Source organism: Magnolia sinica, chromosome 14 (genome assembly GCF_029962835.1).
Source record: "Magnolia sinica isolate HGM2019 chromosome 14, MsV1, whole genome shotgun sequence".
NCBI classification, from domain to species: domain Eukaryota; kingdom Viridiplantae; phylum Streptophyta; class Magnoliopsida; order Magnoliales; family Magnoliaceae; genus Magnolia; species Magnolia sinica.
The window spans coordinates 7,685,553-7,697,607 of NC_080586.1; the positions used below are offsets into that span (position 1 = coordinate 7,685,553).

Consider the following 12,055-nt stretch of genomic DNA (forward strand, 5'->3'; position numbering starts at 1 on the left):
ACCTCTGAAAGAATGCCATCGGGGAACCACAGGGGCCAGGTGCACAGCCCCCTTTTGTCTCGAAGAAGAATCTAGGGCAGAGCAAATCAGGAAAACTTTTAGAGCAGCGATTCAAAAGGAGAAAGTCAAACAGTTGTAGCAAACTGCCAAATCAAGGTATCTGTTTATCACTCACACCCATCTTGCCTTTTACATGCAGGAAGTGCATGATATTTTACTAGAGATGTTTTTTTTTTTTTTCCATTTGATGGGATTTAATGGCAAAAAATAAGTGTTACAAGTGAATTTCGAAAGTGTCTGACTTTAACATTGGCCTATTACGGATTAATCTACATGTTCGAAACTGTCTGACTTTAACATAGGCCTATATGATCATTCAAATCAAGTAGTAATAGCCTTGTTGAAATCTTCCCTCTCCAATCTTCCTCTCTGCTTCATGTCCCTGTTTAGATGCCCCAAGGTTGTTCTCGAGCATATCAATAAGCTGAGAAGAGATTTTCTTTGGCAATGTGGAGCCTCTAAGGGTAAGTTTCATCGGTTGAACTGGAAAGAGGTTTGTCGTCCCTATGAGGAAGGGGGTGCTAGGGTCAGGTGTCCGGAGGTTGTTAACTCAGCTCTTTTGGGTAAGTGGGTCTAGCGCTATGGGGTGGAGGCCTTTGGTTTGTTGAGGCAAATTGTTGGGCCTAAGTATGGCTCTTCTCCCTTTACTTGGTGGATTAGAGAAGCCTTCCTTTACCATGCCTCTTTCCTGTGGAAGGTTGTGGCGAGGGTGGCCCCAAAGGTTTTTCTTGGCTTCAGTTTTTCTGTTGGCGAGGGTTCTATGGTAGGTTCTGGGATGACATCGGGTGTAGTGATTCCACTTTTAGATCATTTTTCCCAACCTTGACTAGTCTTTGCCCTGTAGCAAACATTTCGGTAGCTAGCTGCTTTTCTTGTGTGGATTCTAAAGGTGTTTGGATTCCCCCTTGTAGGAAGGGCCTTAATGATTTTAAATTCAATGACTTATTGTGCCTTCTCTCTCATTTGTAGGGGATCTCAACATCTCTTGGAGTTGAAGATTCACTTGTGTGGTGCTTTGGGAGCTCCGGCTTATTCTCGGTCCACTCCCTATATCAGTGTTTATCATGTCCCATGGAGCTTGGCCTAAAATTTCAGCCTTTGCGGGGCTTGTGGGGAGGAACGGGATCCTTACAACAAACAATCTTGGGAAGCGATTGCTGGTTCTTCCAAATGTTTGTCTTTTGTGCATGAAAACTGAGGAATCTATTAACCATCTCTTCATCCATTGTTCTTTCTCAAGGGTGGTGTGGTCCGGAATTTCTGATTTTCAAGTGTTTCTTGGGTGATAAAGCGAGATAAGAATGCCTTCTATAATCAACACCTCCCGCCTATCGTACAATTAGGATTGTGACTGTGAAAGTAGTCGAGGTGCATGGGGCTTAACTCTCTAGCCTTGGGAACATTGAATTGTTGGGTGATTTCAGTTTTGCCAACTCCATGATGGAAACAGTGGGGCAACCACTACACTACCTTGTGAAGTTTGCTACTTGCGCAACATTCAAGGACTTTCTCTACCTTAAGCATAGTTGGAGTTACTGCCACCAGTTACTGGGGCTTCTGTTCAAAGATTATAACACTGACCTTCCAACATCAGGGAGGCATCAGACTATATTGAATATACATCAACAATACAATCTTAAACTTTTTCTTTGGCATCAATACATTTTATTAACTAGAAACAGAGAATACATTTTGTTCATTAAGATAATGGACACTCACTGCCAATAGCCACCAAAAGCGCAGAGACTCCTTGAGCCAAATCATTCACTAAGGTGTTTGCTTCTCTAGGAATATGATTAAATGAGATCTGTGATAATGTGCAATGGGCTTAAATGCATAGAATGCAGGTCCATCTCATAGGAAGTGTGAAAATTTTAAAGATCTTTTATTCATGGTTTGAGTTATCCCTTTAGTTGTTAGTGTTAGTTCCTACGGTATATTTAAATGTTTTTGCAATTACTTCTTTGTCTTTGAAATGGAAGCTTCTCATGTAAAAGTTATTTTAGAATCTGATTCTACCTTGCTTTCTTGTTTATTTTGCAGTATATACATATGAAAACTCAGAAAATATCAATTATTCTAAAGAAGAGGTTTACAACACCCAACTGGATCAAGGTGGGTGCAGTTTGTAGCTATATCACTAACGTGTTTATGAGGAGAACATTTAGTTGGGAAACAGCTGGATACTTTTTTTCCCTCATCTGATATTTCTGGTGAATTACTCAACAGCACAAGGAGCCTAGAGAAGTCCATATGTTCGTTGATATACTTCTTCAAGAGGTTCGTAAGCATCTTGTTTTGTTTTATGAGGATATCTTATTCTCATGAAAGAAAATTCAAGTACCATCAAATTCTGTTTGAGCTGATTCTCAGTTTCTTTGATGTTTTCTATTCCCACAGTACAGTGAATTGATGTCATTATATACTTCATACGTGCCAGCTTATGTGGATCAGAAATGATTTAGTTGGTTCTCAAGTGTATCTGACGTCTATTGGAGTTCTTAGTTTTACAAGTAGAGCTTAAATTTAAAGTGTTAAATTTGATTTGATGGGCTTGTTTTCTAAGGATTCTATAACTAATTTGGAATCTCGACATTGTACGGAATATGGGTTATATTCAACAGCTTGACTAGAAGCAAGAACAGATAGTATGTTTAAGTGAAACTTCTACCATGGATTGCATGTATTGTCAACATCATTCCTGACCAGATGTCAAAATGTATAATCACCATCATGCTGCATGTAGAATCCCTTTACACAGATGGGCTACAATCATATAGATTGTCATGCATATTAAAGCTATTGCATCTCAGGAAAGCTCCCAGGATCATCGTTTTGATGGTCAGGAGTGGGGGAGGACTCACCATTACCCAGGAGATTGAGGAACACAGGGATCATTTGGCACTTGCTGAAACCGTAATTGAATTGATCAATTGTGTACAATAGGCATTAAACGTTTTCCTTCTTACATGATTCAATTTGAGGAATTGTGTGGTTGGTTTTGCTTCCTTGGCTTCATTGTAAGAAACTCTGATTTTTCTAATTTGGTGATTTACTTGTGTCTTTTCATTTGGTCTTAGTTGGAAGCCATAGGAACTGAAGTTAATCAGATTTTACCCCGTGGGCTTGTCCGAAAACACCGTCGCTCTGACAGTGCGGGAAGCACTGCTTCCATCCGTAGCAATCCAATACGTGAAGACAAGATGGCCCGGACAAATACTCAACGCGCCAGGAGCCAGCTTCTGGAAAGCCATCTTGCGAAGTTATTTAAGCAAAAAATGGAGATTTTCACGAAAGTTGAACACACACAGGTAGTGTTCTGTGACACCACTGTAAGAAATGGCTGTACTGTTATTTGACCCCAAATTCATGACAAAATGAATCTAATTAGCTTATAATTTTCAGGAGTCGGTTGTATCGACCATAGTGAAACTTTGCTTGAAAAGCTTGCAAGAATTTGTGCGCCTCCAAACATTCAACCGAAGCGGATTTCAGCAAATTCAGGTGGATATCCAGTTTTTGAGGAATCCATTAAAAGAGAATGTAGACGATGAGGCGGCCATTGACTTCTTGCTGGACGAGGTATGATGATATCTCTTTGGCTTGTCTTTAAAACTTTCATGCTTCCGCATTTTACTCGCTTAGTTGTCTGCACATGTTTTGTAGAAGCAGGCCAATGAAAAAAGGAAACTGCATTTAGGGGTTGTTTGGATGCCTGTAAAGTTGTAAACACTTTAAACCCGAAAATGTTTTGTATGTAAACCATTTACATGCTATTCTATTTGACTTAAGTGGTAAAGCGCTTATAGGTAAACAGATTATGTGTTTGGCTGAAGTGTAAAGTGTTTAGAATGTATAAAGTAGGTGTTCACAGTCCACACCACTGAGCTTGGGGTAGTAAATCTCACCAAAATCTGCAAATCACATAAAAAGGGCTCGATCTTTTGGGGCCCTAAGAAAGCATCAAAGTACACACATGCTGGACATATTGGATGTCCTACACCCGTCTCATCTGATGATTCATCGGGCCGTTTTTTGGGACCATAGGGGAGCATCAAACACACATGATCAATAGATTGGATGTCCTACACCCATCTCATTTGATGATCCATCGGGTCATTTTTTGGGGCCATAGGAGAGCATCAAGGGACACACATGATCGATAGATTGGATGTACTGTATGTTGTTGCTCAAATCTGGTTGATCCTACTGCACCTCCTGCGAGTCGCTAGATACCAACAAGTCAATGGAAGACAAAGAGACATTGGGGGTGCCGGTTGTGGCCGGGGACCCTCCGACGCCTAAGTCAGGTGTATGGACTCACTGTAGGTGTAGTAGAATCAAGATAGTTGTGTGTACCTTTCTCTTGAATAAGGTGATGTATTTATAGTTTGGCCAGGCACCTTGCGTATCTGAGAGGTTCCGTGAGATATGATGGAGGGACCCATATTGGAGTTAGAATCTGCTCTCGGATATTTGTCCGATTACTCCTCGATTGGCATGATCTTCGGCTGAGACCTCACTGGGCAATCCCGCTCATATACGGTGAGAGATTTTCTCTGGATGTTTCTATTCCGAGGGCAAGGTCGGTACCCGAGGTCAAGGTTGGTATCCGAGGTCGACATCGATACCTGAGATCGAGGTCAAGGTTGGCATTCAAGGTCGAGATTGGTGCTTGTAGTCAAGATTTGTAGGTCTGTTGATAAGTCTTATTTCCATACTGGTTTAACTGTTTCAGCTTGGTCATTGAGTCTCCTTACTCAACTCATCTTCTTTAACCCTTTGGTAGTTCAAAAAGTTTGTTCTGATGTTCTTTGGCCATGTGTCTCATACATTGGGTCAACTCGATTTTACCTATAACAATTGCCTCCTACTTACGAGTTCCATATTCATGAGCTCGGGAAGTAAGCAAGTTTGAACTGATGTATGAGTGGGAGATTCTTAACTTCTAACTGTGGGAGGTCAGCTCGTTCCATCTGTGTTTCTCGATTTTATCGCCCAGTGATTAAGGCGGGAATTCGAAAGGGATGGTGCTTGTGAATTACTAGATACAATAGTCAAATGTGTAGATTGATAGTTGAGCATGTAGATTTTTACGTTACGTAACTGTAGACAAAATAGTAGAAACGTAGAAAAGAATCTTTTTTCCTTTAAATAAGGGAGGTTTCTTATAGTCGAGCATGTAGTAATTCGTCAATAATGAGTAGCTTTTTCCCGAGGTGGATAGTCAAATGTAGTCATAACGCTTGTAGAAATCCATCACGGATAGTAGATCTTTAGATGCTCGGCATTCCATCAATGAAGTAAGAGCTGCCCATCCATATCTTCCAGTCGATAAGTCCCTGGTCGGACCATACTGGCTACCCTGTATGATCCTTCCCAGTTTGGCTTTAGGGCTCCCGAGCCGAGTTCCACATTCAATCGAAGAGAAACTTTCAACAAGGTGGATTTCCGTACCTATAGAAGAGATTGCCCTTATCGGAAGCTGCATTTGGTGGGCCATTCGAATTAAAGCGTGTTGTTCATAGGTTAGTGCAAAGAAAATCTCCAATTTCCTTTTTTTTTTTTTTCTCTTCGAATAGATTATTGCATGAAAACGGAATTGATTTCGAAAGATAATGTGAAAAAATCCGGAGAAATTTGGAGATTTGGGAAAGAAATTAGGGTTTTAGGGTTCCGGAAGGCCGGAACCCTCTCTACTTCCAAAATTGGCTTTTGAGCCTTTTTTTATCGTGCATGGTCGAACGTGGATTTCATGCGAAAGCCTTTCGCGCATGGAGTTTTTGCGCTAGGATGCTAGGTGGGGCCCACTGTGATGTTTGTGAGAAATCTGCCACGTCCATTTGTTTTACGAGTTCATTTTAGGACATGCGACTGAAAACGAGGTGGATCCAAAACTCAGGTGGGCCGCACGAGAGGAAATAGTAGGGATTTAGTGACCATCATTGAAACATTTTTATGGCCATAGAAGTTTCGTATTAGGTTAAGTTTTTCGTGTTTTCACTTCATCCCAATGGGAATGACCTCATAAACGGTTTGGATGGCATATAAACATCAAGGTGGATCCTAGGAAAGTTTCAATGGTTGGAAACTCTTTCCCCAATTTTCCCTCTCATATGGCCCACTTGAGTTTTTGATCCACCTCATTTTCGGTCGCATGTCCTTAAACGAGCTCACAAAATGGATGGACGGGGTGGATTTCTCACAAACATCATAGTGGGCCCCACCTAGTATCCTATAGCAGGAACTTCCTACAAAAGCCTTTTGCAGGAAGTTTGCGTCCGACGTAGATTGGGAGCCTTGGAGATGGACGGTCCTATCAAGGGCTCTATAGTGCCCACCATGATATATGTGTTTTATCCACACCGTCCATCCATTTTGATAGGTTATTTTAGGGTATAAGCCCAAAGTGTAGGTAGAGATAAGGCTCAAGTGGACCACATGACAGGAAGTCGTGGTGGCAATGATATCCATCGTTGAAGCTTTCTTAGGGCCCACCGTGATGTTTATTTGCCATCTAATCTGTTCATAAGGTCTGACAGACCTAGATGAAGGGAAAACATAAATATCAGCTTGATCCAAAACTTTTGTTGCCCCCCCCCCCCCCCCCCCAAAAAAAATAATAATGATGGCCATTCAATGACCACTTTTTCGCGTAGTGTGGTCCACCTCAGATTTGGATTTGCCTCATTTTTTGGCCCATACCCTAAAATGATATGTCAAAATGAATTGACGGTGTAGATACACCATATTACGTCAAGGTGGCGCCACAATCAGGGTCCCACCATATTACGTACGTCCTCTGTTTAAACCAATGGAATTACACCACCACATCTCAACATTATTTTATTGAGGGAACTCTGTGTGCTCCACAATGATGTATGTGCTATACCCACTCTGTCCAGTCATTTCTTCATAGCTCCACAATGATGTATGTGCTATACCCACTCTGTCCAGTCATTTCTTCATATCATTTTAGCATATGAGCCTAAAAATGGGGCAGAGCCAAAGCTCAAGCGGACCACACCAAATAAAACAGTGGTTTCAATGGTGGCGTCATTATTCCCATTGTTTCCCATGATGTGGTCTACTTGATCTCTAGATCTGCCCCTTTTTCTTTTTGTTTTCTTAGCCTTTAAAATGATCCGAAAAAATGAATAGACTGCATGATACAATGCATGGGGCCCACACAATCTGCCTCATTTTTTGAGCCAAGACCTATCAAAAAGTAAAGATGTCAACGTCAGGAATTGGAGAGCGGATTAGGTGAGACCCAATACTCACCCAAGACGGCCCTTAACGCGGGGACCACCTTAATGTATGTATTCTGTATCCAAATCATTTTAGTGTATTATCCAAAAAACAAAGCACATCCAATTATCACGTGGACTATACCAAAGGAAAAAGTGGTGATTGACTATTAATGGGCCACAAAAGTTCTGGATCAATCTGATATTTGTTTTTTTTCCTTTCATCCTGGCTTATGTGAACTTACCAACAGATAGGATGGTAAATAAACACTATGAAAACATTAAGGTGAGCCCTAAGAAGGCTTTAATGGGAGGGCCTTCAATCAATATTGTTTCCTATGGCATGGTACGCTTGATAATTGTATTTGCTTCATTTTTGGGATGGTGCCATTAATTAAGGTGGCAAAACAGATGGATGGCGTGGAGATACATGCCTTAATACATTTATAAATGTTATGCATTATATTTGAGTATAATTGCCTTAGTTCAATCAAACAGCGCATAGCTTAGGACCCTATACAAATGAAACCTATTGTGTGCACCTTTTTTTAGATATAATAATTTAAAAGTGTGTATTAAGGTCTTTTTTAACAATACCTGAAGTTTTGTTGAAAAGTTCAACCATTTTCCCAATGTTTTCCCATGTTTCCCAAAAAGTGCGATAAATTATGCAATACAAATGATATATCCCGTGCGATAACCGATATGTATTTGTATCCCAAGGGTGTGATACATTGCGCAATACCAATATTTCGAACATTGGTTAATATTAACTTACTGACATCTGGAAAATAGATTTTTTTTTTTTTTATAACAATAATGAACAAGGTTTAAGTGCTTGGCATGCCAGTGCCCAGTAGCAGGTTTGCATGTGCCAAAACGAGGTGGTGAGTTCGAATTTCAGACATCTGCTTCTTCTTCTTTTGTCTACCAACAAAGCAGCTGGCTGGGAGTGACACAGTTGAGTCATCTAGAGTCACGTCAAGTCAACCGAGTTTACAGGCCAACTCGACAACTCTTGTCGGGTCTCAACCGAGTCGTGCTTGTCAGCGAATTTTCAACAGACTTGGCTTGAAATATTGTGAAATATCGTTGAGTCGAGTTGGCTCAGATGAGTTTTGAGTGAAGCCAAGTTTTGGAACTATGGTTGGCACAAGGATGCCCTTATCACTTTCATCAAATCAGTAGTATTTCAAGAAAAAATTATTTTGGTTGTCTGAAATGAAAGTTCTCTGGGCAATGACAAAAACAGCCCTGGTTTTTGAGGAAATAACTGAAATTTAGCTGGTTTTTTATTATTTCACTTGTTTTTATTGAAATGTTTAAATGTCATGTTTCTGGAGCAGGCATTTTTCAACAATAATAATTATAATATATAAATAATGGCATGTATCTTGTGTGGTTCAATATTCAAGACCAGATTCTTGAGCAGATTCTAGCTCAACCCTCAAAACCTTTCTCACCTTACCAAGAATTGACTGCGGGCAACTTGTCAAATGCTCATGCCAAACCAGTCAACCAAGTTACCAAGGCTTTGAACCATGCCATGCATCATAACGTGTAATCTACTGAATTTCCCATTTTTGTAGAAGAGTATTGACTGTTTGCTTTTTGTTCTAATGACCACTCTACCCTTGATGGGAAAGCCATAGCATTCTCCAAATATGCTGTCATTCATTTGAAACCATTGCCCTTTTCTTCATTAGCTAGGAACTCTTTATTCATTTGTCATCTTTTTTTTGTATTCACGTTGAGAAGTTCTTTTCTAGCATGTAATGATTGGTAGTGGCGTAGATATCTTATCATGAATTGATGTGAATTTCTCTGGGTTTCCATTTAAATCACTTCAGACACCCATCGTCTTCCCAAATCACGAGAGTTTTCTTGTTGTAGGTTATTGTCGCTGCTGCAGAGCGGTGTCTTGACCCAATCGCTCTTGAGCCTGCCATTTTGGACAAACTCATACAAGCAAAACTCGCTAAGCGCAAAGAGCAGAAACCAAGTCATTAGTAATATGAAGGTAAAAGTGGTAGAAGATACCAGCTGTACTGTACAATGTTTCTTTCCCATTTACACTTTTTGTCAATCCCACTCTGGTCAGCCAAAACATGACAGAGTGACAATTGTTGCTAATACAATTCACCAAGGGTCATTTGGCAACCTGAAACTAAGAAGTTACTTCAAGAATTCGAGGAAACAAATTCCCTGAGAAAGTTCTGTCAGTCATGTTTGTGGACTGGGAATGTAAATCAGTGGAATCCAGAAACTGTGTTGAGAGTATTGGGAAAGAAGGAACTTGTTCCCTTGGAATTTGCAAAAGGAAAAATTTTAAAAAAATAAAAATTGACATTTAGCACCCTCCCTTTCTTTCTGTACGCTAAATAACCCCCTCCCTTTTCAGTATTGCAAATAGCCCCTCCCTTTTTTTCGTGTACGGTAATAAAACACCATTTGCATAACTTCCATTAGAGTTGACTGTTAAAAGGGGACTGTTGACCATTAAATTTGACTTTTGACCACAAAAATGTAGAGATGAAGAGGAATTTTCATTTTAGCCCTATGCAAACACGAAAAGGTTATCAATGGGATTTAGACAGTTTTGATCAACCCTTTAGATGGTCGAGATCAAATGCAATGGATGGCCCATTGTTGCAAGGTTTAGATTGTGGCCATGTTGGGGCCCACATAACCCAGTGATTTGGCCCAAAATGAAAATCTCCCTCATCCTTTCGAAATCAAGGACAAAAGCATCATTTCATGTGGTCAACAATACAATTTAGTGATTGTCTTTTTTAACGGCCTACTTTGACAGAAGTTAACCACAAAGTTATTTGACAATGACTAAAATGAGGGGTGTTTTTTTCTTCTTCTTCTTTTGTTCTTTTTCTTTTTGTGTGTGGCAAAAAGGGAGTGTGGTATATGTCAAAAGCTTTAAATAAAGTCAAAAAGTGACTGTGCCAAAGGAATTCATTCCTTGGAATTTGCAACTTAGTCTTTGGCCATGAATCCAAGACTAATACTTCATTCCTTCTGCTGGAATTGGTTTCCAACTGGAAATAGTTTCTAGCCTTTTCCTGTGTCCTGAACACAGTAAAACAACCCTGGAAAAAGATTCCATATCCAGACCTGTACTTTTCCGTGTTGCCCGTGGTAACTTTTATCACTTTCTTTTATCACTTTCTACTACAAGCGTGATACCCAATATTGATAATCTCTAGACTCTTGATGTTGTTGTCATATTCTTAATGACATTGACAGGCCAATCAGACCACCACTGCCAGGTTTTCCAATTGTCATACCCAAGGTTTCCTTCATTGGTCGGTACGGGATCTCTTGGACATGATTTTTCATTGATACAGTGTTCAATTCCAAATTTCCAATTGATTATATCATTTGTATTCTATGTCGAGTGTTTTGAATATTCTCTGAAGTTCTTAACAAGATGTAGACTTCGGAAATTATCAAATTCCATTATTGACAATAACCCAGGTGGAAAAATGCCCTTGTTATAACAAGCTGCAAAGCCAAAGCCGTTCCTCTTATGCAATTGATTGAATTTAAAATTACTAAAACACTCTTTCATGTCCATTTCATACTGTGATTTGATCCTACTGTTTTCATGGACATCTAGTGCATACCTCTATACTGTTGTGTTATGATGACTTACCCAACGCTTGGGTTTGGAAGTTTGTTCAAGAGCAGCCCATGGTTCAATACTGTACAGTGAGAGCGGTTGATGAAGAAGATACAACAATGTTTTGGATACCTTGATGCATGGACCATCTAGGCTGAATCCCATTGCATCAACGCCTCAACACGACGCTAGGAGACTGTTTTGACACAAGACTATGGACACCAACGATCCTAACTTTTAGAATGATGCAAATGTGGAAAAATTCAGATCTAGACTCTCGTTTTTTTTTTAGCAAATCTGAAATTTTCAGATCTAGACTCTATATGCGATGCATGAAACCCTAGAAAAAATAAAATAAAATAAAAATCTAGACTCTTGATAACTTGATCTAATATGACCCAATGCAAGAACCTAAGCTTTGATACCAGAAAGTGATGATCACTGAACCATGGGCTCTACTTGTACAGACGCTTAGTACAAGTGGTTGTATAATACAACTTTTATGATGTTTACAGGTACTGTTTATGTTACACACACATTGGCTTGGGGTTGCATTTGGATTCTATGCCATTCACATCACTCATCTCCACCGTCTGTTAGGTCCAGTCCACTCTTCTTCAGCTGCTGTAAAAATCGCAGTTATGGGATGGAAATAAACATCAATGGCTGGACTATCTTCTTCAAACAATCTTGTCCATCCATTTTCTTCATGCTGACTAAATGGACGGTTTTTAATCGGTGATTTTCCATAGTAGTCCGTGTGGAGCGGACTTGCACCTAGCAGACCTTCCATGTGATGTGGACACCAACGAGTCCAGATACAACTGTATGCATGGGAAGGCTCCCATGCACAGCCATTACTCATTATCATAGTGACAAATGTCTTTCTTGGCATGTTAATTTTTCCAGAGATTCTCAGATTTTGACACTTTTCTCATAATATTATGGGAAAGTCACGCAGAAAATAAAATATAAAAAATATTTATTATAAATTAATAAAATAATTTTAAAAGTTTAAGATATGGGTAAAAATGAATTAGCTGAGACGTAAAATATGAGTTTTGCTAACTTCCCCACCCTCTTGGGGACAGTAACATTGCCCCCCAAGCTT

At 39.8% G+C, this 12,055-nt stretch overlaps 1 protein-coding gene across 4 annotated transcripts in view; it reads left to right on the forward strand.

Annotated features, from left to right (window-relative positions):
• Nucleotides 1-11,814, forward strand: part of LOC131225841 (vacuolar protein sorting-associated protein 51 homolog) — a 63,020-nt gene extending 51,206 nt beyond the window's left edge. For 2 of the 4 annotated variants that reach the window (XM_058221438.1, XM_058221436.1), the window contains 6 exons: nt 2,104-2,175; nt 2,290-2,340; nt 3,141-3,371; nt 3,466-3,642; nt 9,204-9,330; nt 10,569-10,903. In XM_058221438.1, the coding sequence (XP_058077421.1) occupies nt 2,104-2,175; nt 2,290-2,340; nt 3,141-3,371; nt 3,466-3,642; nt 9,204-9,320 (648 nt within the window). In that variant the 3' untranslated portion in view covers nt 9,321-9,330; nt 10,569-10,903. Of the gene's footprint in view, nt 1-2,103; nt 2,176-2,289; nt 2,341-3,140; nt 3,372-3,465; nt 3,643-9,203; nt 9,331-10,568; nt 10,904-11,459 lie in introns of those variants that run through there. The other 2 variants (XR_009161585.1, XM_058221437.1) reach the window with 2 other exon arrangements.
• The last annotated feature ends 241 nt before the right edge of the window (nt 11,815-12,055 follow it).